General features: G+C 50.7%; 1 protein-coding gene across 1 annotated transcript in view; it reads left to right on the top strand.

The window, feature by feature from the left end:
- Positions 1-27,635, top strand: part of EFNA2 (ephrin A2) — a 150,875-nt gene extending 123,240 nt beyond the window's left edge. Inside the window, exons 3-4 of the mRNA XM_005302339.4 lie at positions 15,821-15,886; positions 23,518-27,635. Of these exons, the coding sequence (XP_005302396.1) occupies positions 15,821-15,886; positions 23,518-23,636 (185 nt within the window). The 3' untranslated portion in view covers positions 23,637-27,635. The remainder of the gene's footprint in view (positions 1-15,820; positions 15,887-23,517) is intronic.
- Positions 27,636-27,932: the final 297 nt, after the last annotated feature.

Here is a 27,932-nt window from a genome sequence, read left to right on the forward strand (position 1 = left end):
TGTGCTAAGATCAGGTCAGTTGCCCCTGGGACCAGTGTAACCTCTGCCTGCTTGGGTCTGCAGAGGTCCTGAAACAAGAACCCCAAGAGGTGTGAACTGCCCCAGTCTTCTTAACTCTGGGCACAGCTGTGGGTGAGCGTGCCGGCAGTCCCCCTGTTGCCTTCATTCTGCCTCTCCCGGGACACAGCAGCTTCCCATGCAGCGAATAATACCCAGCTCCAGCAGTAAACCTGAACGTGCTTTCCAAAGGTGGGCAGTATCATTAGCCTCATATGACAGATGGGGAAACTGAGGTACGGAGGAAGAAAGCAATTTACCCAGGGTCACCCAGCAGGCCAGTAGCAGAGCCAAGCCTAAAACCTAGGTTACCTGAGTTACAGTCCAGCACTCCAGCCACAAGGCTATACTGCTGGTCAGAACAAAGCTCACCTTTTTTGTTGGGTGATGGAGGGTTTATTACGGTTTAAAGCAGCAGCGTCATTTATTCTCCATTGATCATGCCGGAATCTGAGACACGAAAGGCCGCATTCACTGAGCCTTCGTTTAAGACCCGGGCCAGCTGAGTGCTCAGAAAAATAGTAAACCAAACCCAAACACACAGAGGGTGAGCCGGTGTTTCCTCCCCCGAGAAGCCAGGGATGAGAGCATTAGAGTTCATTCTGCTCCCGCCCCATGGACCATTCGCCTTGTAAAATGCAGAGCTGAAGCTGCCTGGGGGGTCTCCCCTGCCGTGGGCTCCCAGCAAGCAAAAATAATCAAGTGACTGTAATTACCCGCCCGACCACCCATTGGGGAGGCTGGTTTACGTCTCTGTTTTAACAGAGCCCCATTCATCTTGATTAGAAGCAGGGCTTTTATCCTGTGTTTCTTTTAACGGGGGCTTGAGGGTCGCGGAGAGGGACACCTAGCCAAACTAAAGGCACTGTCCTTGGGGCTAGGACGGAGGAGAAGGTTCCAGCCAGGCCTCGCTCGGAGGGGAAGGCGGAGGGCCTGGGCAAGGGGGGAAGGCCGCAGTTCAATTGGCAGAACTGATCCCCGCTGGAACTCCATTGAGTCCGGCCTGGGAAATTCCATCTGCACCGGTGGGGGCCTAAAATTGGGAGCCTGAGTCAAAAGCGTCCGTTGAGTCTAGTTCCGAACTGGCCCCCCCATCTCATATTCCCCAGTGCTGTCACGGCTGGTGGGGTCTCCAAGGACCAGGAGATGGAGGTACGGCCTCACAGGGACGTATTTGGCCTCTGAGAAGACAGGGGAGGCTGATCTTCCCCCGTGGCCAAAGCCGCAGAGTTTTGATGGATACAGAGAGGCCGAGGCCTTGGTTTCCAGGCGAGGGTGAAGGGTCAAAGGGTTATGTGGCTCTCCGATGTCTGTCGTCAAGGCGGTGGTATTAAGGGCTGTCTCTCGCCTTCCTCCTGTCCCTTCCTTTCAGGGGTGCCGAGAGCCAGTAAGCCTGTATATAACGGAAACCACTTCAAGCCGGGGGGGCTGTAGCACCCCCAGTTCCAGCACCTATGCTTCCCTTGGATTAGACGCACGTGGCTGATAGCAGGTTTCAGCTCACCGGTGCCTCTGGGCCGGGGCGTCTACTGTCATTTCCCCCGTTGTAAAAAAAGAACCAGCACGCAGTGCAAACTCTGCCCCTCCCCCCACAAGCCACCTGGACTGCTCCCCCCCCTCTCCCCCCCGGTACTTGTGCATCCTCACCTGTTCGCATGCACGGCTCGGGGAGCCAGTTCCACCACTCTGGATATCTCTGCTGCAGCTGGGAGGGAGCCTCCCGGGGTGGGGCGACAGCCTTGCGCTAGTGGAGTTGGAGCTAGCATGCTAAAACAGCAGGGTGGACACCACAGCTTGGACGGCAGCTCGGGGCCCCCTGGGTCCGAGCTCAGGTGGCCAGTCCAAGGCTCTGCCGGCTGTTTTTAGTGCACGAGTCTTTCTGCCCAACTGCAGTGTAGACGTACCTTCAGAAGCTCCAGCAGGCCCCCAGCGCAGTATCCTACCAGCCTTGCCGTAGCGGATTGACCTGCACTGACCGATTCATCCCCTTCCGAGTACATTTCACAATGGACAGCAGCTACTTACAGGGACTTTCATGGTCTGTGAAAACCTTTTCAATGAAACGCTTGTATCACTCAATTGTTAATTAGAAAATTTCCATTTATTTTATTTCATAATTTGGGAGGTTCCTCCCCTTTTTCTCCCTCCCCCCCCCTTTTTCCCCTGGGGCTCAGAAAATGAAAACTGAAAATTTGTCATTTTCACACACAAAAAATATCAAAAACCTTAACTGAACCATTTCCAATGACATTAGGGTGTTTGGGGTGGGATCTACCTACCATTTCCCAACCAGCCCTATATAAGAGCACAGCTGATTTAGGGCCCGCTCTCGCCCTACACACCACAGGAACGGCTGAGATCAGCTGAGGCTGCATTGGCTTGTGACCCTGGATGCACGTTTGGGGACTGGAGTGAGGCCATTTTGAATAAAGTCTCCCAGATGTGAAACTTTTTAGCTAAGGATATAAATCCTCATGCTTCAGGGCACGAGCCAGCCTAACTAAAAGGGTCAGGAGGGAACTTTCTATGGGGACAGGTTATCCCCTCACTGCCTCCTGCAGGATTTCTTACACCTTCCTTTGAAGCATCTGGTGCTACCCATTGTCAGAGAGAAGACACTGGGCTAGATGGACCTCAGGTCTGATCCTGTCTGGCAATTCCTACGTTCTTGTGAATCTCACTCCTTTTGGAGGTCTGGCCACCTCTGGAGTTACAGCCTAGCCCAGTTTACAGCAGTTAGCGCCCTGACAGGCCCTTTACAAACAGCCCACAGAGTTACTCCTGGTTTACCCTGCTCCAAGGCCCTAATCCTGCAAATGTTTAACCACATGCAGAATTTTACTCACGCAACTTAACTGAAGTGCGCTGGGCGACTCCCATTCTTAAAGCCAAGCACACGTGTACAGGATCGGGCCCTAAGCAAGAGGAGAATCGGGCCCATTTTAAATTTTCAACCTCCCGAGTGGATGTACACAAGACAAAAATCAAATAGGGGGAAAGAGTTGCATTATGGGGCCTGAGCCAAAGCGGATTGGAGCTGGTGAAACAATTCCATGAGTTTTGGATCAGCCCCCAGGAGTTTTGCAATTAAAGGTTAAAATTCAAAAAATTAAAAATCATGACCCAAAAGCACTTGATGGTGTCATTTGAAGCCAGACGCCCTTCTCCTTTTGTGTGGGAACTACTAGCCCCGTTATCTTTCTTATTATTTTTCCCCTTTTTCTAAAGCATCTGTTTGGAAACCACTTAATTTGTTCCTTTTATCTAGATTAAATTACCATTCTCCCCTCCCCCATAAAATGTCACTCGTGAAATAACTGCGTCTACAACTCTCTCTTTTCTTATTCTGTTTTTTTATTATTATTTTATTTTTTAATGTCGTTAGGGAGAGATTACACAGGAGTAAATGGTGAAACTGATCATTGCTAAACCAGTTAGAATTCATGTCATGCGGAACATTAGAAATTATGCCTCTTTGAGGAACCGTATTTAGCAGACATGAAAGAAAAGAAATTACCTCCTTCTAGAGCTCACAAATTGGAATTCCATTAACCTCGCAGGCATAGAGACGAAGCTTTGTGTTCCCAGTTCTGGGTCAAGGTTAAGAGCCGGCGCTGGGGACACGAGCAAATGGCGAGACCCATTTGCCGATTCGTATTGGATCAGAATTTACAGCTGGGTTCTGAAGATCTGGAACTGGGTTACTTGGTCTCTCCCCAGCTTAGGAGGTTAGTTCATGATCCGGGTGCGGCACGATCAAGACAATGTGCTGGATCACTCCTTGGGAAACAAATCATTATGCCTGGGAATCAGAGTGGAGTCTAGAGCAGAGATGCTTCAGGATTTCAGCTCCCTGTTGGTTTCAGTTTAGGATACCTGTTAATCCATTTAAAACAAAGATCCGTGGATAAGGAGAGAAGAGCCCGAGAGCCTGACACATCTTTCCCAGTCGGAGACGGGTACTTGGATGAAGTAATCAGGTTGTTAAGCCAAAAGAAGGTGATTTGGGAGCTTGGGGAGAGAAAATGATACATGAGCTGAAATAGGAAAGTCAAGTTAATGGGGAATTTTGCAAGATTGGGGGGGACCAGACATGTGACCTGACTCCAACGCTAAACATTATGATTAATTATTTGGCCCCAACCTAGATCAGAACCCCATTGTGCTGGATGCTTCACAGACACATAGGGAGAGGGAGTCCCTGCTGCAGAGCAATCTGAATAGACAATGGGTGGGAGGGGAAACTGAGGCACAGAGAGGGGGAAGGACCTCACCCAAGGTCATACAGCCGGTCAGAAGCAGAGCTGGAAAGGGAACCCAGGTGTCCTGAGTCCCAGCCCTTATCCACTAGATCAAATCCCCTGGAAGCTGCAAAGAATTTATTTGCTGAAAACAGATAAATGACATGAAACGTGCTGGACCCCGTAACAAGACAGCGGCAAGCGGGGGCCTGGCAGGTACGTTACAGATGAGCCTTGTCTGCGCTGGCAGGTACATTACAAATGAGCACTAAGAACTGGAGCTCTCGGTAACATTTCACTCGCCCGCCTGCAAACAAGCCTCTGGTGCAGACAGGCCCGGCAGGGGGTGGACGGGAACATGCATACACACACACACACAAACACACACACGCTTACAGGAACAGCAAGTAGGATGCCGCTTGCTGTCTTACGAAGCTAGGCTGCGTCCCTTTAGACTGTGGAGTTAAGAAATAGCCAGTGACTCGGAGGCCTTGTCTGGGCTGGGGATTTCAGCCCATCGGCGGCCAGTTCTCAGTGTAGCTGCATGATTGCAAATCCCTGGTGTGGCTAGACAAAGGTGCTACAAGCCACGTTTCGCCCTGGTGCTCTCTGGCCCCAGCCTGTCTGCACTAGAGGTTTGCACTGACGCTGCTCTGCCAGAGGCTGGCTACCGACGGCTGTGACAAGGGCAAATTCCCAGCATAAATAAGGGCCTTTTACTCCTTCCCTCATTCCACGATTTCAGTTTGGATGCAGGGTTGGAGGCCAGGCTGCATATCAAAGAGACGGTCATGAGTCCCAGAATTCAATGGTGGGACTCTAAGCGAACAGAGATTATCCATGCAGCTGGGGCAGGCTGTGGACACTCCATCTGGGACCCGCCCACCTCCAAACACCCTGCCACTTACCAGCATGTGGCTCCCGCCTGAACCTTCCTTCTCCTGTTTTTGAGACTCCACAGCATCTTGGGACACCCCCAGGTGGCAGCTGGGCAGAGGGCATTAGTGGAGGAATGAACTAATTGGATCTATTCCCAGCTCTGTCACTGACTTGCTGGGTGACTTGGGCACATCACCTGGCCTCTCAGTACCTCTGTTTCCCTTCTGCCCTGATCTCACCTGGGGCCTGTAGGTCCTCCTGTACTACAATAATAATGGATGTGACCTGGGTGAGAGCACCAGAACTTGGCCCAGCATGAGAGGAGATCCAGAGGGAAGAACAGAACCGGGGGCAGAGAAGATGGCTGGACAGGACTATCAGGGTACGTCTGCACTGCAGTTGGGAGGTGTGATTGTGGCATGTGTAGACACACCCGAGTTAGCTTTGATCTAGCTAGCCTGCAGCTTGAGTACGTACCCAGTATTCCGGGTGGGCTTATACTCAGGTGGCTAGTTCATATTGTTGCCCATGCGGCCACGGCTTGGCTGTTGTTTTTAGGAAGCTGGCTAGATCCAAGCTAGCTTGGGTTTGCCTACGTGGGCAGCGGTCACACCTCTGATTGGAGTGTAGACGTACCCTCAACAGCACTGTGTATATTCTGAGTGTGTGCATGGGTGTGTCTGAGTGGGCAGATCCCCAGGTTGTGTGGACAGAGTGGTGGAACTGCTCGTTTGTCTCCTCCACCTGGCATGTCTTGTCTTTCAGACTATAAGCTCTTTGGGGCAGGGTTGTCGGGTCGTCAAGTCTTGCGATAATTTGGGGTTTTTCCTAAAGCTCCAACTCCTGGAGTCACGTGAGAATCTCAGCTTCCCTTTTAAAACAAAAGTCTGTGTCTAGCTCTCGTGACTCCAGCCAAATGCTTGAAAACGTGATGCCTTGAAGGCAATAAAATCCAGAGGACAAATAGAAAGGAGCCCAACCTTTAAAAAAAAACATACAATTTTTAAACCAATCTTGTGATTTTGGGGAACCCGACTCAGGATTGTTGAACAGTTGAGTGAAAGATAGTGGGACAGCTATTGACTATAAGTATCTGCAGCACCTTGCGTAATGGGGCCCAACCGAGCTGACTTCTAGGCAGTACTGTAACAGATGTTAAATGATAACCATTAACAATTATAAACAATGCTCCCTCTCCCTATCAGGTTACTCATAAACCTGCTATTTATTAATTCATAGTTATCGAGGCCCCAGCAAGCATGCCCAATGCACACAAGACAACCGTTAAACTAGTCCTTGCAGCACAGAGCTTACCACCCCAGCTGGCCAGCCCTGGAGCAGGCTGGGAGCATGGTCATGGCTGCAATAAGATACCGTTTTTAAAGAGCGCTTGGAAAATTATATTGCGGCTCGAATGGAGAGTGCGCCTGGCAGGACGTAACAAGGGAAGGGAATAAGGATGGGGCGGCGTGTCTGTTGCTGAACAATGAAATCACCAAGGGGTAGTCATGATTTTGAGCAGTTTCTCTGGAGCGAGGGAGGTGGGCAGTGGGCCCAGTTCTGAGCTCACCGACCACAAGTTGAGATCAGTCAATCGAGTCGCTTCTGAATGATACTGGACTGATCTCGATCAGGCCCAGAGACAGGATGGCGGGGGGCGGATCCAGAACCTCGGCCCTTTGCAGCCAAGGCCCGGTCCCTGGGGGGGGACGGTGTGTTAGGGTGTGCGTGCGTGTGGCTTGCTTTTAGTACATGGAGCAGGAGGAGGAGAGTTGGAGGACAGCCAGGGGCCTGTGCTGTTAAGAGCTTTCAGAGCCATTGGGGAGAAATGAAAATCAACCCAGCACTTTGTGGGCAGCCAGCAAAGAGCTAAGTGGGCAGGAACACTGCCCCAGCTGCCCCCGCCAGAGACGGGCGGCTGCCGCACGAGCACGATGTGGACGGGCAGCTGCGGCCGGTGGCAACGCTTGGGATGTTCAGCCAGGGTTGTCGGGTCCCCTCCCTAACAGCTGGCATTGGCAGGGCGGCTGCCAAACCTGGGTTAGTTCACCCTTGCAAACAGGGAGGGGCACGCGGAGCTGTTTTCCTCATCAAAGTTGGAGCAGGGGAGTCCCTTTGGAGAGGAGAGGGCTGTGTGTGTCCCCACCTAGAAGGACATGGGGGGATCCATCCGGAGAGGGGTTGTAGGTCTCCCCCCTCCCCATTTGGAGAGGATTGTGTGTGCGCAAGGATGGGACATGAGGCCCATTAACAATAGCAGTTGGGAGAATCACACCTCCTAGCTCCCCCTGCTTCAACTTTTAAATTAAACTTTATTGAGAATAATTTCCTCCTTCCCTTTTTAATTAAAAAATAAATACGTTCTTTTTAAAATGCACATAAAAAAAATTCCATTTTCCATTTGGAGAGGGGAGTTTTGCCAAGATAATTATTGCAATTACGCCTTTTATCTCTCCCAATGAGTATTATTTTTATTACGTGCTTTTATCTTCGTTTTCCCTGTTAAGGGGGAAAGGCGCACAGACCGCCACTCGAAACAGACAACAGCACGAAGCCCCCCAAGGAGTCACGCAATGGTCGAGTTCTCACACCTCCTAAAGGGAAGCCCCTCCCTGCTACAGGCACCTGAAGGACTGGGAGGGGATGATGATACTCTCCTATTGTTAATAAGTGTCATTGTAAATTATCAATGTCACCGCACAGGCCGTTGAACAGTATTGAAAGGTACTGGCAACAACTGGCTCTGGTCACGTCACACAAAGGGATTCATGTCGGCCCAGCCAGACCCACGCTCTCTACTCTAAGCGGGATAGTCTGATGAAGCTTTTCCATCACCACAACGTTCACACATCAGCAGCTTCCCCTCCACTGCAGGGGGACACTAAAATTGGGGTGATAAATGAGGACAGGTCACTGCTGCGAAGTGACGTGCATGGCTTGGTAAGGTAGGCACAAGCAAACAGGGTGTGTTTTAGTACATGTAAACGGACACCTCTAGGAACAAAAAGACATAGGCCATACTTGGAGGACGGGGAACTCTCTCCTGGGAGGCAGTAACTCAAAAAGATTTCGGTATTGTGGTGGATAATCAGCTGAACATAAATTCCCGGTGCAGTGCTGGCCAAAAGAGCTAATGTGATCCTTGGACACACAAACAGAAATCTGGAGGAGAAGAGAGATTATTTTACCCCTGTATTTGGCACTAGTGCAACTGCTGCGGGAATACCGTAGCTCATACCAGTGTCCACAATTCCAGGAGACTGTTCATAAATCAATGGCAGTTCAGAGAAGAGCCAGGAGAACGATTAAAGGATTAGAAAACTTGCCATGTAGCAAAAGCCTCTAGGAGCTCAATCTATTTAGCATAACAAAGAGAAGGTTAAGGGGTGACTTGGTCACAATCTATTAGTACAAACATGGGGAACAAATATTTGATAGTGCAGGACTCTTCAACCTAACAGCCACAGCTTGAAGATCCAGTAGGGTGACCAGATGTCCCAATTTTATAGGGACAGTCCCAATTTTGGGGTCTTTTTCTTATATAGGCTCCTATTATCTCCCACCCCATGTCCCAATTTTTCACATTTGCTGTCTGGTCACCCTAAGATCCAGTGGCTGGAAGTTGAAGCTAACCAAATTCAGCCTGGAAATAAAGCTTTAACTAGCAAACCACATTCATCTAGACTCCCTGATGGCCACCGCAGGAAAGTGTTTCATGTCTATTCTGCTACAGCCCTTAATACCAGCCTAATCACCACAGCCCCACCCAGCAGCAGAAACCTGGCTGTACCTAGAGCCAGCCTTTTATAGCTTGTCTCTGGAAGTGGGTGTGGTCTAAGGCATGACTCCACCCCCTGCTTCCTCGCTATATAAAGGCCTTTGCACAGGGCCTCTGGCTCTATAGGGATGGCTGTTTAGAATTTGTAGGCAGACTGTATCCCGGCTTCTCTGGGAGTTGGGTGGGTTTTTGGGGCCTATGAATCTATTCCTGTTTTTTCTCAAGCAAATGGCGTTTCCTCAGGGCTCCTGGCCCTAAGGAGTTGGCTGCTGTTTCCTGGGTATTTGATTGCATTGCAACCTCAGGCTGTGCCGCCCTCCGCTCTACGGGAGCCAGCGCAGCTCCTTCCTTTCCCAGCGCAAACCCAGAAGAGCTTGGCCCTCGAGTGCCTCTCCTTGCTAGCATTGCAGAGCCGCTCTGGTAACTGCATTTTCGGGGTCTCCGCTCTCCCCTTTGAGCCCTGGTTCAGGGAGCGATGAGCAAACCACCCCCCAAACGCACCTATGTTCTGTTTTCTCTTAACCCCTGTTAGCAGAAGGGCCTTTCATTCCCTCCCTGCCCCAAGAGCTTTGGGGGGCATTTGACTAACCTGCTCCTGTTAACCTGCCCTTTGGGGGGCTGCCCTCCCCTGAAATGTTCCTGTCAGGGATTGGGGAGGGGTGGGGGGGTTGTCTGGTTCCCACCCAACTCTGTTTCTATTGTTGCTGCCTTGGTCCTTTGATCCACTCCTATACCCTGAGTAGCAACGTTCTGCACAAACCTTGGGGGGGGGGGGGGCAGTGGCTTCCACCCCCATGTGCCAGGAGAAAACGGGACAAGCATGTCCCAGGTTGCACCTCGGGCCTGCTGGAAGGGCTGTAGGCAGAGCTAATGCCTGCAAAATATTGGACTCTCTGGAGCAAGACTCCCCAGGCCCTTAAGGGGAGCCCCCTTTGGGGCCCCTCCCTGGAGTTCCCAGTCTCTGGGTTGGGAGGAAGTGGGGGAGATGGAGGGGAGCGTCTGCTGCTGTGAACTGGGCTGCTTGGCTCTTCCCAGGCTCTGCATGTGTCGTCCCCTCTCCCAGGCCCAGGTGACTCAGCAGGCCCAAGCACCCGCGCAGACCCAGTCCTCTCACCGTTTTCTGTGGGCTCTGATTATGATGTTCCTGGCAGCCTCTTGTTCCTCTCCCCTCGGCGTGAAACGCGCAGCGCCGGCTCCCGGCTTTGTCGGGCCCACACAATGGAGAAACATCGGCCCTTTCCTGCCTGTCTCGATGCCAGCTCCCTCCCCTGGCACAGAGCAGGCGACCGGGGAAGGGCTCGAGGCGTTGCTGCGTCCCAGCAGGGCACTGAAAGCACACGCCCGTCATTAACGGAGCGCTCGGGGAGGCCGCGGTGGCTTGGCAGCGCCGCTCATGGGGGGAGCCCGTGGGTATAGCATGGAGAGGGCGAAATGGCATTGGTTAGGGGCTGAACATGCATCACAAAGTCAGCTGCCTCCTGCCCTCTCCAGGCTGGGATCGCAGCAGCGAAGGGTCGGCCTGGGAGTGGTGCTGACATCCTAGCGCTCTCCAGGTATCCAGGCCTAGCCGAGGAGCCCTCACAGCAGGGGTGGCAGAGGGGAACGTTGGGAGCGACGCGGCCGCAGACTGGAAGCCGACGACAGGGATAGGGTTAGAGTCCAGGGGTCCCTGGATCCCAGGTCTGCTGCTTTCAGGCCTGTGTGGCATGTCATTTTGTGCTCTGGCCAGTCGCTCCGACCCTAGAGTTTCTCTGCTTCCTTTTCCCAAGGTCCAGAGGAAAGGAATCCAGGTTTAGCTGGATGGAAGCCAGTTTCTAAAGGGGAGGGGAGGGCTGCCTGCTCCTGGGACTTTGGGGAGAGAGGGGGGAGGAAGCGTGGAGTGACCCTTCAGCTGAACGCCACTCCTTTAGATCCTGCCCACGCTGGCAGTAACTGCAGGTTGTTCTCATTGGATGGGGCCGTTCAATGCCCTTTGTGAAGTCAGTTGTATGTTTCCTAACACAGAAACTTCCCACAAACTTCCCACTTTCCCTTCCCACAAAAACCACCCGCCCCTTTAGGGCTGATCCTTTCACGCCTCTTCGTTCCTGATCTCAAAGAGAGGGAGTGACCAGCGCTGCCGTGAAACCCAGGGGTGGCAGTAAATTGGGAGGCGTTTGAGTCTGTATCCAGCTGTGGTCCCACACTTCCAGAAGGGGGGTGGTAAATTGGAGAGGGCTCAGAGAAGAGCCAGGAGAGTGATTAGTGGGTTAGAAAACCTGCCTTCTAGTGAGAGACTCAATCTATTTAGCTTAACTAAGAGAAGGTTAAGGGGCGACTTAATCACAGTTTATAAGTACAGATGCCCTCTGACTTATGCAATCACTCCGTTCCGGAAAGCCTTGCGTAACTCGAATTTTGTGTAAGTCAGAAACATATACTTGTACGTTACGCAAAAATTTCTGCAACTCGAAAATCCTATTTCTGGCTTATGGAACTTTTTCAGTAAGTGTGAATTTGCGTAAGTCGGGTCTGGCATAGCCCGGGGAGCATCTGTACCTACACAGGGGAGCAGCTATGGTCTAAGATCCACTGGCTACAAGTTGAAGTTAGACGGATTCAGACTGGAAATACATTGCAAATTTCTAATAGTGAGAGTAATTAACCATTGGAGCAACTTACCAAGCGCTATGGTGGATTCTCCATCACTGGCCACTTTAAAATCAAGATGAGTTTTTTTCCCCCCTAAAAGCTCTGCTCTAGTTCAAAGAGGACTTAATTCAGGGAAGTCCCAGGGCCCGTGTTATACAGGAGGTCAGACTACATGATCACAGTGGTCCCTTCTGGCCTTGGAATCTCTGAATCCATGAAATGCTGATGAGGACAGAGAAACAATAAAGCGCAAAGGGACACAGAGATTAGGAATATGGCCAGGCAGTGACCAAATGAGATGTAGCTTGGGAAAATGCACCAGAGAAAATGAATTCCTGACGCACGGAGCTGAAGGCAGAGAGGAACTGGGGAAGCAGTGAGACTGAAAGAGGAGAACCGAGAGCAGGTTAGCCAGGAGGCCTCGGTGGGATATGGCTACAAAAGAATCCAGGGCTGGTTTTGTGGTTAAGACACTGAACTGGGATGCAAGACAGCATCTTAGCTGGGCCACCGACTCCCAGCATGACCTTGGGCAAGTCACTTGTGTCTCTGTTCCCCAGCGGTCAAATGGGGATAAGAGCACTTCTCCCCCTCTCAGGGATGAACTGATCAATGTTTAAGAAGCGTTTAGATGCTGTGGTGAATGTAGATAGAAACATACATAAAAACATCGTCTTCAGTTAGTCCCATGGTATTAATGCAATCCTGCTTGGGACAGTGTTTTCTTCACACAACGCACAGTCAACCTGTGGAACTCCTTGCCAGAGGATGATGTGAGGGCCAAGACACTAACAGGGTTCAAAAAGGAACTAGATAAGATAGGTCCATCAATGGCTATTAGCCAGGATGGGCAGGGATGGTGTCCCTAGCCTCCGTTTGCCAGAAGATGTGAATGGGTGACAGGGGATGGATCACTTGATGATTACCTGTTCTGTTCACTCCCTCTGAAGCACCTGGCATTGGCCATTGACAGACGACAGGATACTGGGCTAGACAAACTTTTGGTCTGACCCAGCATGGCTGTTCTTGTTTCTGGGCTCCAGAAAGATATTGACCAAGTGCTCAGAGAAGAGCAGTGAAAATGATCGGAGGGGTAGATTACAAGGCTGTGTGTTATGCAAATAATTCCCTTCCTGCTTGTGGCTGGGCCTGGGAATCTCAGGGGTTCGATTCCTAATGGAGCACAATACCCTTCCTGGGAGAGTCTGTCTCCCATGGAAAAAGCGCTGCTCGGTTTTGCTGGCATGGTATCTAGGGTGTGGGCCAGGTGCAGAGAGGACAGCCCTGGTGCGGGTGGGAGGAATGTCTGCACTCAAGGGCCCTGCCCCCCTGGTGAACATACTCACACTCAATGGTTCAAGCTGCTTTAACATTTATTTGAGATGACCCCGAGAGGGGGGGAGCAGCAGGCTTTTCTCATCAGCACAGCTGGGGATCGGGGCTGTCAGAGAGGATCAGTCTCAGAGCGAGTTAAAAACCCACCTCACCTTGTTCGATTCTGCCCCTTCCCCCCACCCAACACACAGTCCCTCTCCCCATCACTCCGGCTTAGCCCCCTCCCCAACCTAATCTCTTCTCCCCCCACCCCCATGCTTTTCACATGGCACCCTTTTAATTGCAAACTGTTCTCCTTCAATAGCCGCTCAGGCAAACTTCAACGAGGCTTTGAGGTGCCCCCTGCATCCGCTGCGCCTGTAATTCTCCCGCAGCAGGGGTTTCACACACAACGCCCCCCCTTCCCTTCCTTCGATTGAAGGAGTCTGTAACAAGCATGAAATCTGGCTTGGCAGACATTTTTTTGCCGTTAGAACATGTATCCAGGGACAGTCCGGCAGAAAGGCACAGCCCGGGGTCGGGCAACTTTTGACACCAGTTAAGTGTTGATCAAAGAGGCGGTTTAAGTGGCAGGGATCACTTCAATAATGCAATTGATGCCTTCAAACTTTTAAGCTCCTTAAAGGGAGCTGGGAGCAGCTGGAGGTCAAGCAGAGATGGCTGGATGTGCATTCTCTCTCCCAGACTAGCTTGTCTCCCCTTTTATAGCCCCGGATTCCAACCCATATGGAAGCTCAGTAGGAAGCCCCATTATCTCAGCGACTTGAGAGCCAAGTTGGTTAGAGCCAGGAAAGCACAAGGGAGACAGGACCTTGCTTCTGGGAAGTGTTACATTCTACGGCCAGTCACCTCTCTGGAGCTGCAGACGCGACAGCTGCTGTGATGACACCCAAGCTAAAAAAGATCAAGTCAAAAATTAAACTCAGCGAAAGATTTCACTGCTGCATGCGCATGTCAGGGGGACAGGGACTAACATACCAGAGCACTCCAGCGGTCAGTCTGTCTGACCTGGCTCCAGTAGTACCAGACGTTTCAGAGCAAGGTGCAAGAAATGGGACAAGCTGCCCCAGTGAGTCAGTTGTTGATCCATCCTCTGAGCATGAGGATTTGTCCCCCATTTTACATTTTCAGGCAATATAACTGTGGGTGTTTTTATTATCCGTACAAATGTCAAATCCCCTTTGGAATCCCACTAAGCCTCCATAATATCATGTGGCAGAGAGTTCCACTGGCTGATTAGGCATTGGGTAGAACAAATAAAGTATTTTGCTTCATCCGTTTTTAACTCATTGCCTTTTGAGGGCGAGTTCCATCTAGGAGACCCCAGATGTCCTTCTCCGCTCAGTAGAAAGCCACAGAAAAGGCATTTCTTACACACACGCCCTTTGCAGCAGCTTTGCAAGTGGCAGTTTTAAAGGAAAGTGGCACCCGGTTTTGTATAGTGCAGAGAACCTCAGATCATGAGCAACGTCCCTGGATAGTCTGTAAACTGCCAGATATTTGAAAAACATCCTGGCCCTAGAGATCCCAGCTGCGATCACGGCCTCGTCGTGCTAGGCTCTGTACAAAGAATGAGAGACAGCCCCTGCCCAGGAGAGCGTACAGTCCAAACCAACAAGGGGTTGGGGAAAGGAAAGACTTTTACCCCCACTTGACAAATGAGAAATGTAGGGAGATCGAGTGATTTGCCCAAAATCACACAGGGGAATTGGTGGCAGGTCTAGGCCTCCGGAATCCCAGTCCCCAGGAGCCCATGTCTGATGGGTGCTCACAGGCCCCTGTGTGGAATGAGTTTGGTGGGCCTCAGCCCATTTCCCAGGGCACCAGCTGTCCACCTCGCAAAAACCGATTGCTGGCATTCAGAGACCCCAGCCCCCGTTTTTTTGAGGTCTGGGCTGAGTCGTGTTAATGGGTCCGGATGGGGGAAGTGGGCCGTGCTCTAAGCCATGCTTGGGTGACCATATTTCCCAAAGGGAAACTGGGACACCATGTGGAGCTAGCCTGAGTGGAGCTCCCCCCGTGTGCAGGGCTGGTCTGAGCTGCTCACTCGAGCCTTGTTTCCCCCCCACGGCTGGGGCTGCTGCTGGTGCGGAAACTCTGTCCTGGGGAGTCCAGCCGCACGAAACGCTAGCAGCACCGGAGACAGGGCTAACATTTCTGTCCTGCTTGAATATGGGCGTAGCGACCTCATTGCTAAATATTGAACAGAAAAGAGTCCGCTGAGAGTCACAGGGAGAGTCTAGATTCCCCACCTCCCAGCTGTGATACGAAGCAACAGCGGCAGCTCGGCAGTTGCCATAGAAGGAAAATCTGTGTGCTTAGCTGGAACTGCTATTTATAGGCGAATTCAGGAGGGGTTAGAAATAGATCAATGATCCTTCAGGCTACTGCCCTCTGCAAATATCTCCCAGCTCTGGTGAGATGCCTATAAGAAATCAGCCAATTAACACTGGCTTGAGGGGCAGCCCTCATTCGTTGAAAAATCGCAATGACCCATATGTCTATAAAAATCGCACCTGCCTGATCCTCTCCCTCCTCCACCCACACCCCTCACATGTCGCTCGTCTGCTTAGGATGCAAAGATCTTTGGCGCAGAGGCCGTGTCTTTATATGTGTTTGTCACACACCCAGTTCAACATGGCCCTGACCCTGAGTTGTGCCTCTGGGCACGATGGTTGGGAGTTGCAAAAGTGCCTAAGGGAGTTAGGTGCCTTTCTGGCCTATACTGTCGTCCTCAATAAACTGGCTCGTGTTCAGTGTGCCGCGAGCCGGGGGAGCTGCAGTGTGAGATGCTGCCGGTTTAAAAGGTAGCACTGTGCTGGTCTTTGCTAAGGCAAATGTCACGCTCCTCTTCTAACACCGCTGTATTTTCTCTCTCTCTCCTTTGTGTTTCTTCCAGCTGCTTCTCCCCCTAACATGGTGGACAGGCCCTGCTTAAAGCTGAAGGTTTATGTTCGACCAACGAGTAAGTAGCTCAAGTGTATTGCCTGCTCCCAAGTGGGCGATGGGAGCTGGGAAGCTGGGTGTTCAGGAGCTTAGAACCCAGAGCTTAGAACCCAGGGGTTCTTGACATAGAACCGGGCACGGAGTCTGCCGAGCTTCCCGTTCCATGTGGCTAGGGCGAAATGCAAGCTCTGAGCAGCTGCGAGTTTATTCGTGGTATTTCCCCGACCAGGCTAGGCGCAGGGTGGGAATCTGCCAGTCAGTGATCTTTTGAGTTTGCCCAGCGTGGAGCGCTGGGGGGGGGTGGGGATTTTACTAATTAAATTTCCCTTCAAGTACAATGGCTTAAACGAAGGGGAAAAAGATTTGGCAAAACCCCACGCTAGAGACGGAACTGAGCCAAGCGCTCGGATCTAAACAGCCGTAAACGTCGCGCAAGTTCTGACCGAGCCCCAAACATGATGCCTCTGCCCCACGTCACCCCAATCACCACGGGCTCCTCCAATCCCTGCTTTGTTTGCCCATGCAATTTGGGGGCAAAGTCCCTTCGAGGGGTGCGTGAGCCAAGCCAGGACTTAGGGAGATCCCCTGGGTGGTAACATTGGGCGGCCCAGGTGGGAGCTAGAGAGGTAGAGGGGACCGCATGGTGGGTCTCTATCCAGCAGCCTCAATAAAAGAATCCCTGTCATGTTCAGTGCAGGAGCCCTGTCTCTTCCCTGCAGTGTGGTACAGGGTGGCGACTGCTAGCTGGAGGATTTTGCTCCCTGGGAGATGTTGATCTGGTCCCTCGTACCAGCACAGAAACACACTCAGGAAATACTTCAGAGGATCCTGAGAAGAGTCTGATTAACCTCCCCTCCATCCTGATCCTGCCTTCCTGGGCCAGATTCTCCTCTGATGTAAATCAGTGCTGATTTCAGTGGCGTTACACTGGTTGACGCCACTTGAAGAGCTTGGCACCCTGTGCTACAAAGCCGTAGGCACGACGGGTGCTTTGCTCTGCATTCGTTTGCTCTTCCTGGTTTCATTTGCAATGTAAAAAAATCCTGCAGCTCTTCAGGGCAGCTTTAAAAATATTTGAAGGTGGTGGTGAGAATAAAGCCATCCCCATATATCAAACTTGTGCCCACGGGTCACTCGCATGCAGTAGGTTAAAACCCTGGCTATTGTCACAGCTTTGAAGGCGCACTGACGTCAGCCTTTTGCCAGGATTTTTGTGTAGGACGAACGCTCTGCGGGAGCTCCCCTACCAGCTGAATGGCACCTGAATTCCTAGCACACCAGCCCTGCCAAAGCCTGCGGGAGGCTGCGTGGTACCTCGATTCATGCCAGGCACATAACCTGCAAGATGGACGTTTGCCGCTGAGTTTCAAATGAGGGGAAAAAAACAATAATCTCGGCACAGTGGCGACTTTTCAGAATCAAATAACTCAGGCGTTTCAAAAAACAAATTAATAATTTTCTTCTCCTGTTAACGTGTAATTAGTGCGTGGCAGCAACTCTCGCTGGGGAAGTGAGGGACCGGCTGCACAGGTGAAAAGGACGTCGTTTCTTTGTCATTCGAGTGGCTTTAAAATAAAACCCCAAATAATGAAGCCACCTAAAAACACGTTCTCGTTTTTGGGCGACTTTTGTAGAACGAAAAAAATCTCGATCACTGTTGTTAGTATTTTATTACGCTGCCGCCAGGCAGCCCCAGCTGAGATCGGGGACCGCACCATGCCAGGCGTTATACCGGGACTTAGCAACAGAGGGTCCTGTGGCACCTTTAAGACTAACAGAAGTATTGGGAGCAGAAGCTTGCATCTGAAGAAGTGAGGTTCTTACCCACGAAAGCTTATGCTCCCAATACTTCTGTTAGTCTTAAAGGTGCCACAGGACCCTCTGTTGCTTTTTCCAGACTCAGACTAACACGGCTACCCCTCTAATACTTGATAGCGGGACTTAGTAGGAGATTCCTATTGACTTCAGTGGGCTTTGGATCAAGCCCTAAGTCAACCCTTTAGTTATTGTCGACTCGAGACAGGGCGTGGGCTTGATTTTTGCAGAGGTGCTGAGCTCCTGAATGTCCCCCCTCCCGCTGATTTCAGGTGGCGTTATGGGGGCTCAGCATGCCATACGTGCGGGGCAGCCCAAAACTTCATGAGGCTGAATGCTCCCAACTAAGTGGGAGTTTGCGGGGAGTACTCAGCGCCGCGCAGGACCAGCATCCCGCTGCCCGATGACCCGAGTTATTTAAACTGCAGACGCATGGAGGAAGACCCTGTTACTAGGTGTCTGTGCAGCACCGAGCACATTGGGGCCCTTGCATGGAACCTGGAGGCGCTACTGTAACCCAAACAGTAATGGCACAAGTGTGTAAAACACTGCAAAAGAACAGCAGCAAAGGAAGAAGAGCAGATGAAAAGAAAAGACACACGAGAGGGAGGGAAATAGGACAGCCAGGAACGAGAGAAATTTGCACCAACGGCCGGGGGAAAGCTCTGCTTTTCCTGGCTTCAGGTCCGTAAAATCCTTAATCCAGTAATAAACATAAGAGAGCGGAGCCCAGGGAACGTGTTAACAGCTTTAGTCGTAATTTAACTTATTCCCTTGAATGCATTTTGCTTTGCTGCCTGATTAGGGTTTTGGATGCTGGATTATTGGATTGTTATTAAGCAATTGCCCTTTGACCTCCCAAACGTTGGTCCAACTCCAGTTCTGGCCAGAATAGCAGGGCGTGAGTCTCCCAGGCTTCTTACAAGTTGGCAACAGCGGTCGGATCTAATCCATCTCGCACAATACCACCCGCATATTTGGCATACTCGGCTGTCAGGGAGAGGCTTAGGAGAGAATCGGGATGAAATGCCTTCTAATCCCATTTACAGAGCAATAACCTTACCCCTACCCCCAGGGTCAGCGCGGGGAGCTCCTGGCCCCCTCTCCCACACTGCACGGCTGCTGGGAACAAGAGCAGATAAGAGCATGTCCCGTGATTCAAACCCCAAGAATTTGCCTCCCGATTACCTGTTATTCCAGCTGCTGTTTATATGACAATAAAACATGTGGGAAAGACAGACGCATCATACTGCGTGTGAAATACGGACAGACGCAGGGAGAGAGAGAATGGAAATTATAGAAATGTAGGGCTGGAAGGGGCCTCAAGAGGTCATCTAGTCCAACCGCTTGTGCGGAGGCAGAATTAAATAACCCTAGACCATCCCTGACAAGTGTCTGTCTAATCTGTTCTTAAATCCTCCAATGACAGGGATTCCGTAACCTCTTTAGGTACCTGTTCCAGTGCTTCACTTTCCTTACAGTTTCAAAGTTTTTCCTAATATCCGATTTAGATCTCCCTTGGTCCCTTTTATCCTACCTTCAGTGGACATGGAGAACATCGGCTCCTCCTCTTTATAACAACCTTTCACATATTATAAGACTGTTATCAGGTCCCCCCTCAGCCTTCTCTTCTCTAGACTAAACATGCCCAATTCTCTCCTCATAGGTCGGGTTTTCTAAACCTCTGATCATTTTCGTTGCTCTCCTCTGGACTCTCTCCAGTTTACTCCCATCTTTCCTAAAGTGCGGCGCCCAGACCTGAACGCAGGACTCCGGCTGAGGCCTCACCAGTGCGGGACGATCACCAGTGTCTTGAGCAGTTACCTCGTATGTTTTGGGAGGTTGACGGTGGTCCGGTTTGTTGCTTTTTCTCAAGTCACCAGACTGACAGTCCAAAACCCAAGACCCAGTTGGACACCTCTGGGTCCCAGCCAGCTTTTGAACAACTCCTTCGGCATCGAACTCCGTGGGGATATTGGGGATTTCATTCCGAAAGGCTCACTGTGCAGGCAGGCAGCTATTCCCAGGGGTCTGTCAGCCTGGTTTTAATGAAGCAGAACAAAAACATCCTGCACCACACGCCTTGAGATCATCAGCCCATAAAAGCAGTAGCAGCAGCGCTCACCCAGGGCTGGGCTTTCCTACCTGCCCAGCAGGTATTTTCATTTTGCATTATTCTCCCCAGGCCTTGCTGAGTTCCCCACTTTCACTGTCCTTTAGCTGCTGGCTGCAATCAGCCTCTAAACTCAGCGGCTGCAGTTCCTCGCTGTGGTTTAACCAAGACAGCTTAGCTCTCCCGTCCGGGCCAATGCGCACAGAACTCCCTTTGCAAGGGCCCGTGTTTGTCTTGGAACTGGGGGTTCCTATGCAACCCAGCATTGCCGCCGGGCCCGCACAAGAGTAGGACTGGGTCTCTGCTTCGCTAGCACCTGTCTTCACGCTGCACCGTGAGCCCAGTTCAAAGCCCTTATGAGGAGAGATTACTAAGACTGGGACTTTTCAGCTTGGAAAAGAGACGACTAAGGGGGGACGTGATAGAGGTCTGTAAAATCATGAAAGGTGTGGAGAAAGTGAATAAGGAAGTGTAATTTATTCCTTCACGTAACACAAGAACCAGGGGTCACCCAGTGAAATTAATAGGCAGCAGGTTGTACTTCACACAACAAACAGTCAACCTGTGGAACTCATTGCCAGGGGATATTGTGAAGCCAAACGTATAACAAGGTTAAAAAAAGAATTAGATAAATTCATGAGGAGAGATTAAAGAGGCTATGAGGAGAGATTAAAGAGGTTTATGAGGAGAGATTAAAGGGGCTAGGACTCTTCAGCCTGGAAAAGAGGAGACTAAGGGGGGATATGATAGAGGTATATAAAATCATGAGTGATGTGGAGAAAGTGGATAAGGAAAAGTTATTTACTTATTCCCATAATACAAGAACTAGGGGTCATCAAATGAAATTAATAGGCAGCAGGTTTAAAACAAATAAAAGGAAGTTCTTCACGCAGCGCACAGTCAACTTGTGGAACTCCTTACCTGAGAAGGTTGTGAAGGCTAGGACTATAACAGAGTTTAAAAGAGAACTGGATACATTCATGGTGGTTAAGTCCATTAATGGCTATTAGCCAGGATGGGTAAGGAATGGTGTCCCTAGCCTCTGTCTGTCAGAGGATGGAGATGGATGGCAGGAGAGAGATCACTTGATCATTGCCTGTTAGGTTCACTCCCTCTGGGGCACCTGGCATTGGCCACTGTCGGTAGACAGGATACTGGGCTAGATGGACCTTTGGTCTGACCCGGCACGGCCTTTCTTATGTTCTTATGTTCATGGAGGATAGGTCCATCAATGGCTATTGGCCACGATGGACAGGGATTCAACAGCATGCTTTGAGTGTCCCTAAACCTCTGATTGCCGGAAGCTGGGACTGGACAACAGGGGATGGATCACTTGATAATTGCCTTGTTCTGTTCATTCCCTCTGGAGCACCTGGTACCAGCTACTGTCAGAAGACAGGATACTGGGCTAGATGGACCATTGGTTTGACCCAGTCTGGCCATTCTGATGCCCACGGGCTTTTGTGGGCCTTGGATCAGGCCTCACCTCAGAGGCTCTGCAGAACTAAGCAGCGAGGGGAATTAAGCAGCGAGGATGACTACAAACACATGGACTAAGATGCAGAAGGAACCGTTATCATTCAGTGACAGTGCCCAAGTGCTAGGCAGAGCCTGTCTCTACTAGATGCTATCTCCCATTCATCTGACAAGGCTCCAGGGACTCATGGCATTTTTACCCGCATCTCAATTAAAGGGAACTGCTCATGGGAGAAAAGTTACTCACCTGCTTAAGCGTTCCCAAGATCAGAGCCATAGCTATTTTCTGGACGAGCATTTGCCAGGTACACGTTTGCAACTCCCTTGATTTTCTGTTTCTGTGGGCCAGATTTTGCCGGCTTTCCTCAAGCTCAATAGATCCTTCCTGGCTGAATTCAGTGAGCGAGGATGTCAGATCTGGCCCCATTGTTTCCCCTCTTCGGTCTCATTGCTGGTGCCGGAATTGCCTTTCCATTTCTTTGATCCAGCACTGCCAGCTCTCACGATTTTACCACCAGGCTCACAATGTCTGAGGTTTTTCTTATTCAGAGATTCCTAGGCCAGAAGGGATCATTGTGATACTAAAATCCAGCCTCCTGTGTCTAACACAGGCCCTGGGACTTCCCTGAATTAATTCCTGTTTAGTAAGCTGCTAGTGCGGTTAATTACTCCAGGTGTCATAGAAACAAACAACAAGAAAACAAACAAAAAGACCCAAAGCTAGCTACAAGTCCAGCCCCCCGGGGTGGCAGAAGAAAATTTAAAGACGGGACCTGGAAAGTTTCGGACACCAGAGGGCAAATTAAAAAAGAGCCCAACGTGCTTTGTTCTTTTTTAAATCTTAAGATTTTGAAGCCAGTCTCATGACTTCTGAAGGCCTCGCTCTAGATTTTTGAATGCTTGAGGTTGACGGTATTCTTGCTCTACAGCCTAATCACTTCCCCCATACTGGTTGTATGTTCCCGTTCCCTTTGTTGGTATTTCTATGGATATAATAAATCAAATGAAACAAAGAACAATAATAACTTACCAAAGGAAACCAAGAGAAAGTGGCAGGTGATTGAGGGAGGCTCCATTGAAATTAAATGCAGGGGGGGAAAGTATCAAGGTGTAAGCGGCTCTGAAATGTAGCTGCTGTATTTTCTCTCCTTTTTAATAGTGAGTTTAGTTTCCCGGTGTGGATATGATCTGGAACGCCGTGTGTCTGGATCTCTTGAAGACAACAAAATCAGTTGGGAAGAAGTTTTCTTTTGATGTGCCCAAGAAGAAAGGATTAGAAACGACAGTGTCTGATGCACACAGCTAGCTACTGACCTTCCTAGATGAAGAGCATGTCTTTGATTATGCAAATTGATTAATGACACCAAAAATTTCTGAAGGGACCATCAGGCTTCAGGGCTTAAGCCAGTCGGTAACGATCAGAGATCAAGGTGGGACCTGATGTAGGGAGCAGATTATCCCACATCATTAACCCATGTCTGGGTTCCTACATCTTCTTCTTAGTGTCTAGTATCGGCCACTGTGGGAGACAGGATACCGGGCTAGATGGCTCTTGGATCTCATCCTCTCTCGCAGTTCCTATGTTCCTATTAGGATGATTTATTCTTTCACAGCATCCGTAAGTATGATCTGGGCCCCTCCCAGAGCAGCTAGAAATGCTCATAGTCCCAGCTCCAAAGAGCTTTACAATCTCAGACACCAATCCTGCAATCTCAGTGTTGAGTTTATCGCCACTCTTCTAATATTTGGTGGGTTTTTTTAAAGCCCCAGTTCCTGGAGTCATGTGATTAGGCAAGGCTCTCAACTCTCATTTAAACCTCCTAATAAAGTACGGTTCTCACATTGCTGGCTACGGAAAAAAGCTTGTAAATGTGACCTCCCCCTCCCCCCAAGGAGGCAAATAAAATCCGGAAAGCAAATGAAAAAAGAACCTAATAGTTGTTCCTTTAAAATTTCATGATTTTTTCGGGGGGTGGGAGGTGGGTGCTCATGATTTCAGAACCCAGGGGGTTGACAACCTTGCAGTTGGCTCAGACCTCTGCAGGCACCACGGATATGATCCAATGCAGGAGGACCACAGCACAAACCCCCCAGTGGGCCTGATCCTGGGATAGAGCCAAACAATTCTGTGAGGTGCTAAGCGTCCCCTGTTGACCGTGCTCAGCACATTGCAGGATCAGGCCCTACAGCTTCCCAGGTGGGCATTTTGTGGTCTGACATATGTCTCTTTTCCTCCCCCTTCACAGATGACTCCCTGTACGAATCTCCGGAGCCTATTTTCACCAGCAATAACTCCTGCTGCAGCCTCAGGGTCCCGCACCTCATCCTCGTGGTGCCGGTGTTTTGGACTGTGCTCACTTCCTAGCCCCGAGAGGAGAAAACAAAGGAAGGGGGAGCGGTTTGGCAGGGAAAGGAGGAGAGAGACGGACACACGCAGGCGAAGAGACGTGTTCTGTCTGCCTCCGGAGAGAATGAACCCTCTCGCGCCAGCCTTTTGCTTTGTTTTTTAAAAAGTTTTCTCTTTCACAATAACCTTTGAACTGCGACTCCTGAGCCGGGAGGTGGGGTTGGGCAGGGGACACGAAGAAGGATTTTTTCCCTATCCCGGCCTTATTCCCAGCTCGGAGAATTTCTGTTCCTGGCGTGGATTCGCTTGGAAGAAGGCTGCAAAATTTCTACCGATGTACAAAATATAACACCCCTGCCCCACTCCCCAGCCGTCTGGTTTGGAGGTGGGGGCGGGGAATGACAAAATAACAGTGGAAAAGCGCAGCGTGGGATCGGCGCTGCTTTCCTGCTTCCGGGACGGCCCACTTTTCATGGTGCTGGGCTCAGCTCGCTTTGACCCTCCTTGTAGGATTTTGCTTTTGAAATTTCTAGACCAAATATTAGAATCCTTTTATTATTATATTTTTTGTGTGTGCTTTTCTTGCACCTCCTGAGACTTAGCCACAAAACGAACCCCCCTCCCCTGTCTGTGGTTCAGAAATCTCCGTGGGCACCATTCCCTTCCAAGCCGTCAAGGGAATGCAGGATCAGGGGCTAGCTTGGGCTTTCCTTCCCGGGTTTTCCATGATGCTCAGACAGATTCAGTCCCTGGCTCCAAGCAGGGGAGCTGGTGGCTGGCGAACAAACAAGGTGTCTGGACTCTGGGACGGGCCGGATCCGGGCCGAGAACGACAGTGCTCACAGCTTTTTTGCTTTGGAGTCTTTCCCAAACTAGCCCAGCTGTTTGCCAGTGCTGGTACCATGAGACTCAGTGCCACCTGGCCAGAGCGGTGCCAATACCTTACTGCTCCTTTCAGGCCTGTGTTTTGGAGGCAGGGGGCCAGATGGAAACAGGCCATCAAAGGCTTTTTGGAGGAGCGCTGACCTGGCTTGGTTGTCAGAACGACTGTACCGTTTTCGTGGATATGTGGGTTGTTTCTTTGGGCGGGGGGAGGGTCGGGAGGGATGGGCAGGTATACAAATAAGCCAGCCAAATGTAATTGACCCTGCAATTGACGTCCTTGGCAAAGCAAGGAGCAACGCCTGCAGAAGGGTTACTGGGCCTGGTGAAGGCAGTGGGAGAATGGGTGGGGAGGGGGCTTTGCCACGGAGGTCACCGAGAGCAGGATCAAAAATCTAGTTTGGGAAAGTTGAGCAGGAAGGCTGGAGGGGAGGGGGGTTTAACGTCAGGCATGTAACCAGTCTGCTGGCAAGTGACAGCCGGCGATTAGTGTAGGGGCTGGGGCTGGAATTTAGAAGGGGCTCTGGCTGGGTACCACCTCCCCATGGAGCAAAGGGGAATTAAGTGGGCAGGAAATGCAGAGAGAGCCTAGGTCCTTCAGAGGGCATCTGGGCAGAGCCCTGCCGTAGACCACGCGAGCCACTAAACTAGGCCGTGCGCAGGTGAAATTCACCCTCTTGGGTTCCCAAAGCTAAAAATTCCGCCGGTTGAAATCAGCATCGCTCCACGGACTTACGTCCGTTGACGCCAGCTGAGGATCCGGCCCCAAATCTTTGCCTAGTACCTTCCTCCTCTCTCATCGCTGACTCCGTACTTGGGTTTTTAATTCGCTCCCAGCGCTGACGGTAGCCTTCCCCTCCCTACTTCCCCCAAGTCCCTTAGTGAAAGCAGTGCCCCTTCCTACATAACCCCGCTGATCCCAACACGGATCCGCGTCACCAGCCCTGCCATTCCAATTCCCCCTCCTGTGGCCACTTCTTCTAGACACGTGGAGCAGAGCAGCTCCGTCTGTCTTGTCCTAACCACCGCCCCGCGCAGCTCAGTGATCCCCGGCTGTATTACAGATGCAAGCAAGCTGCTAATCAGGCTGAGACAGCAGGAGAGAGAATGGAGCTGACCTGAGGGGGTGGATCTCTATGAAGTTTTCCCTGGGCATCCTTCCTTCCCTTTATGAGTCTCCTTCGATCCTGCACATCCTGATGGCTTGTTCCTCCGTTGCGCTGTTCCTGGCTTGGAGTAACTGCTGGCTTGGCTTTCTTTGCTTTAAAATAAAGCCGCCGATTGGCCCCACTCTTCGGAATTCAGATGATTAAATGGGGCCCATTTTGCAAAATTCAGATCCCCATCCAAGCCTGGATCTCAACCCCTCCTGTCCTTACATCCGGGGACAGTCTGCATCTAGGGTTTTGGCACAAACCCATCTCCAAATAAAACCCCACTTCCTGATTTCTGCCCCTTCTCCTGCTCTATTGGAGGATTTTGGTGATAAAAGGAAGTTACATTCCAGGGAAAAAGAACTAAGAAAGCGGGACAAGCAAAGGGACATGGAAGAGTTGGTGGCGGTGGTGGGGGAAAAGCGAATGGCTGATTCTTCCTCGCACATACCTGTGCCCATTAGAGAAGAGTCCAGCAAGGTGCTGGCAGAATGCTAGTCTCTCTCCAAGGGATGCAGTGGATGGGTTTGGGGCTGGGGAGGAGGGACCAGGGGGGAGATTTGCATCACCTTCTAAAGCTGGAGCCATATCTGCGGGCGCCTCCATCGCTGCCTGGCTCCCCCCACCGCGAAGGCAGAACTCGAGTTGTCTCCTCGCTCCCGGAAATAGAGCGTAGATTTAAAATCACAATCCTAATAATAGTACAAAAAACGGTCTTTCTGCGGATGTCTTTTTCAATCGCGCACAGAAACCGTCCGTTTCTACAGCCTCTGTCTGTGAGCCCCAGGGACCGAACCGGAGCGGGCGTTATACTGATCTTTCTGTAAATATAGCCAGCAGGCGTTATACTGTGACAGGTTTTTGGTTTGTTTTTTTTATGTATCGTTGAGAATGAATTTTATGGAAGGTTTTATGTTAATTTTATTTTGTTTTTATTTTGTAGACTAGGAAGCTAAAAACTCGCAATAAGCTCATCTTGACGATCAACAATTCCAGCTCTGCTTCCCCTCCCTCCCGGCCCCCCATTGTATCTAGACCAGGGAACGTTTTCTTAAAGGCAGACGAAAGCCCCACTTTTCTACATGCGTCACCCTCCTCCCTGTCCGTAGGGGGCCAGACTTGGCTTCCCTGGCTCAAACCGAGTAGCCTTGCTCCAGGAGTCAGCCAATGGAGTAAAGAAGGAAGGGCGGCTGGCCTGGCACCCAGGAGACCAGAATCTGGTGTGACCTTTGGACCGGATTCAGCAAGGGACGGAAACACACAAGTGATCCTGGAGGTCAAGGGAACTACTCATGTCCCTGGGTTTAAATCATTTGCCGACTCGTCAGGGATTTTCAAAGGAGCCTGAAGGATTTTAAGTGCCCAGCTCCCATGGACAGTCAGTGCCTCCTTTAAAAATCCCAGCCTCAGTGCCCCCACTGGTAATAATACTTCCTTTGTCTACCTTGTGTGTTGGGGCTCAATCCTGGACAGACAGGCTCACCCAGAGCCCGCTTTCAGGACAAGGGGCTTAGGCTGTAAACTCGTGGGGGCAGGGACTGTGAATGTACAACCTCTAGCCCAATAAGGCCCCCATCTTGGTTGGCTCCCGTAATATAAATAATCTCGGGACCGCAGCAGTGGAACAGTGGCAAAATCGGGCCTTTGGTCTGTGGTATATATGTTATATATATATAGTACAGCGACTGTGAGAGAAGAAAGAAAAAGCAAACAAGTGAAGCTCTAATTTAAAAAAATGGGGGCTGGGGTTTTTTTGGTTTGTTTTTGGGGGTTTTGGTTTGGTCTGGGGGTTTTTGGTTTTCCATTCGGGGATGAACCCATCTTACGGGAACTGTTTTTCGCTTGTGGGTCTCAGCTCAGCCTAGCTTGGTTCTTAGACATGCAGCTTTCGTTCTAGACGTCGTGCTGATGGTAAACCCGATCACAACTTCATTTGGAGTCTGTATTTTTTTATAATAAAATAAAAATAAATGTCATGTGAGTCCATTGCTTTCGAGACCTCCTGCCTTTTCCTCCACCCACCCTTTTGGCATGTCCAGTTTTCTGCTTCACTTGGATTATTGTCTTTTTGATGTCTGTTGAGTGTTTTCTTCCCCTCCCTGCAAATACCAGCGCTGACAGACAATATCTTCCAGGGCCAAGAGTAAGGGAATGGGAGTCAGGAGTCCTGGGTTCTTTTCCCCACTCCAGGAGGACATGTGCTCTAGTGGCCAAACAGGGAGTTAGGACTGCTGGGTTTTATTCCCTGCTTTGGAAGGGGAGTGTAATCTAGTTTTTT

Source organism: Chrysemys picta, chromosome 25, assembly GCF_011386835.1.
Source record: "Chrysemys picta bellii isolate R12L10 chromosome 25, ASM1138683v2, whole genome shotgun sequence".
Classification (NCBI taxonomy): Eukaryota; Metazoa; Chordata; order Testudines; family Emydidae; genus Chrysemys; species Chrysemys picta.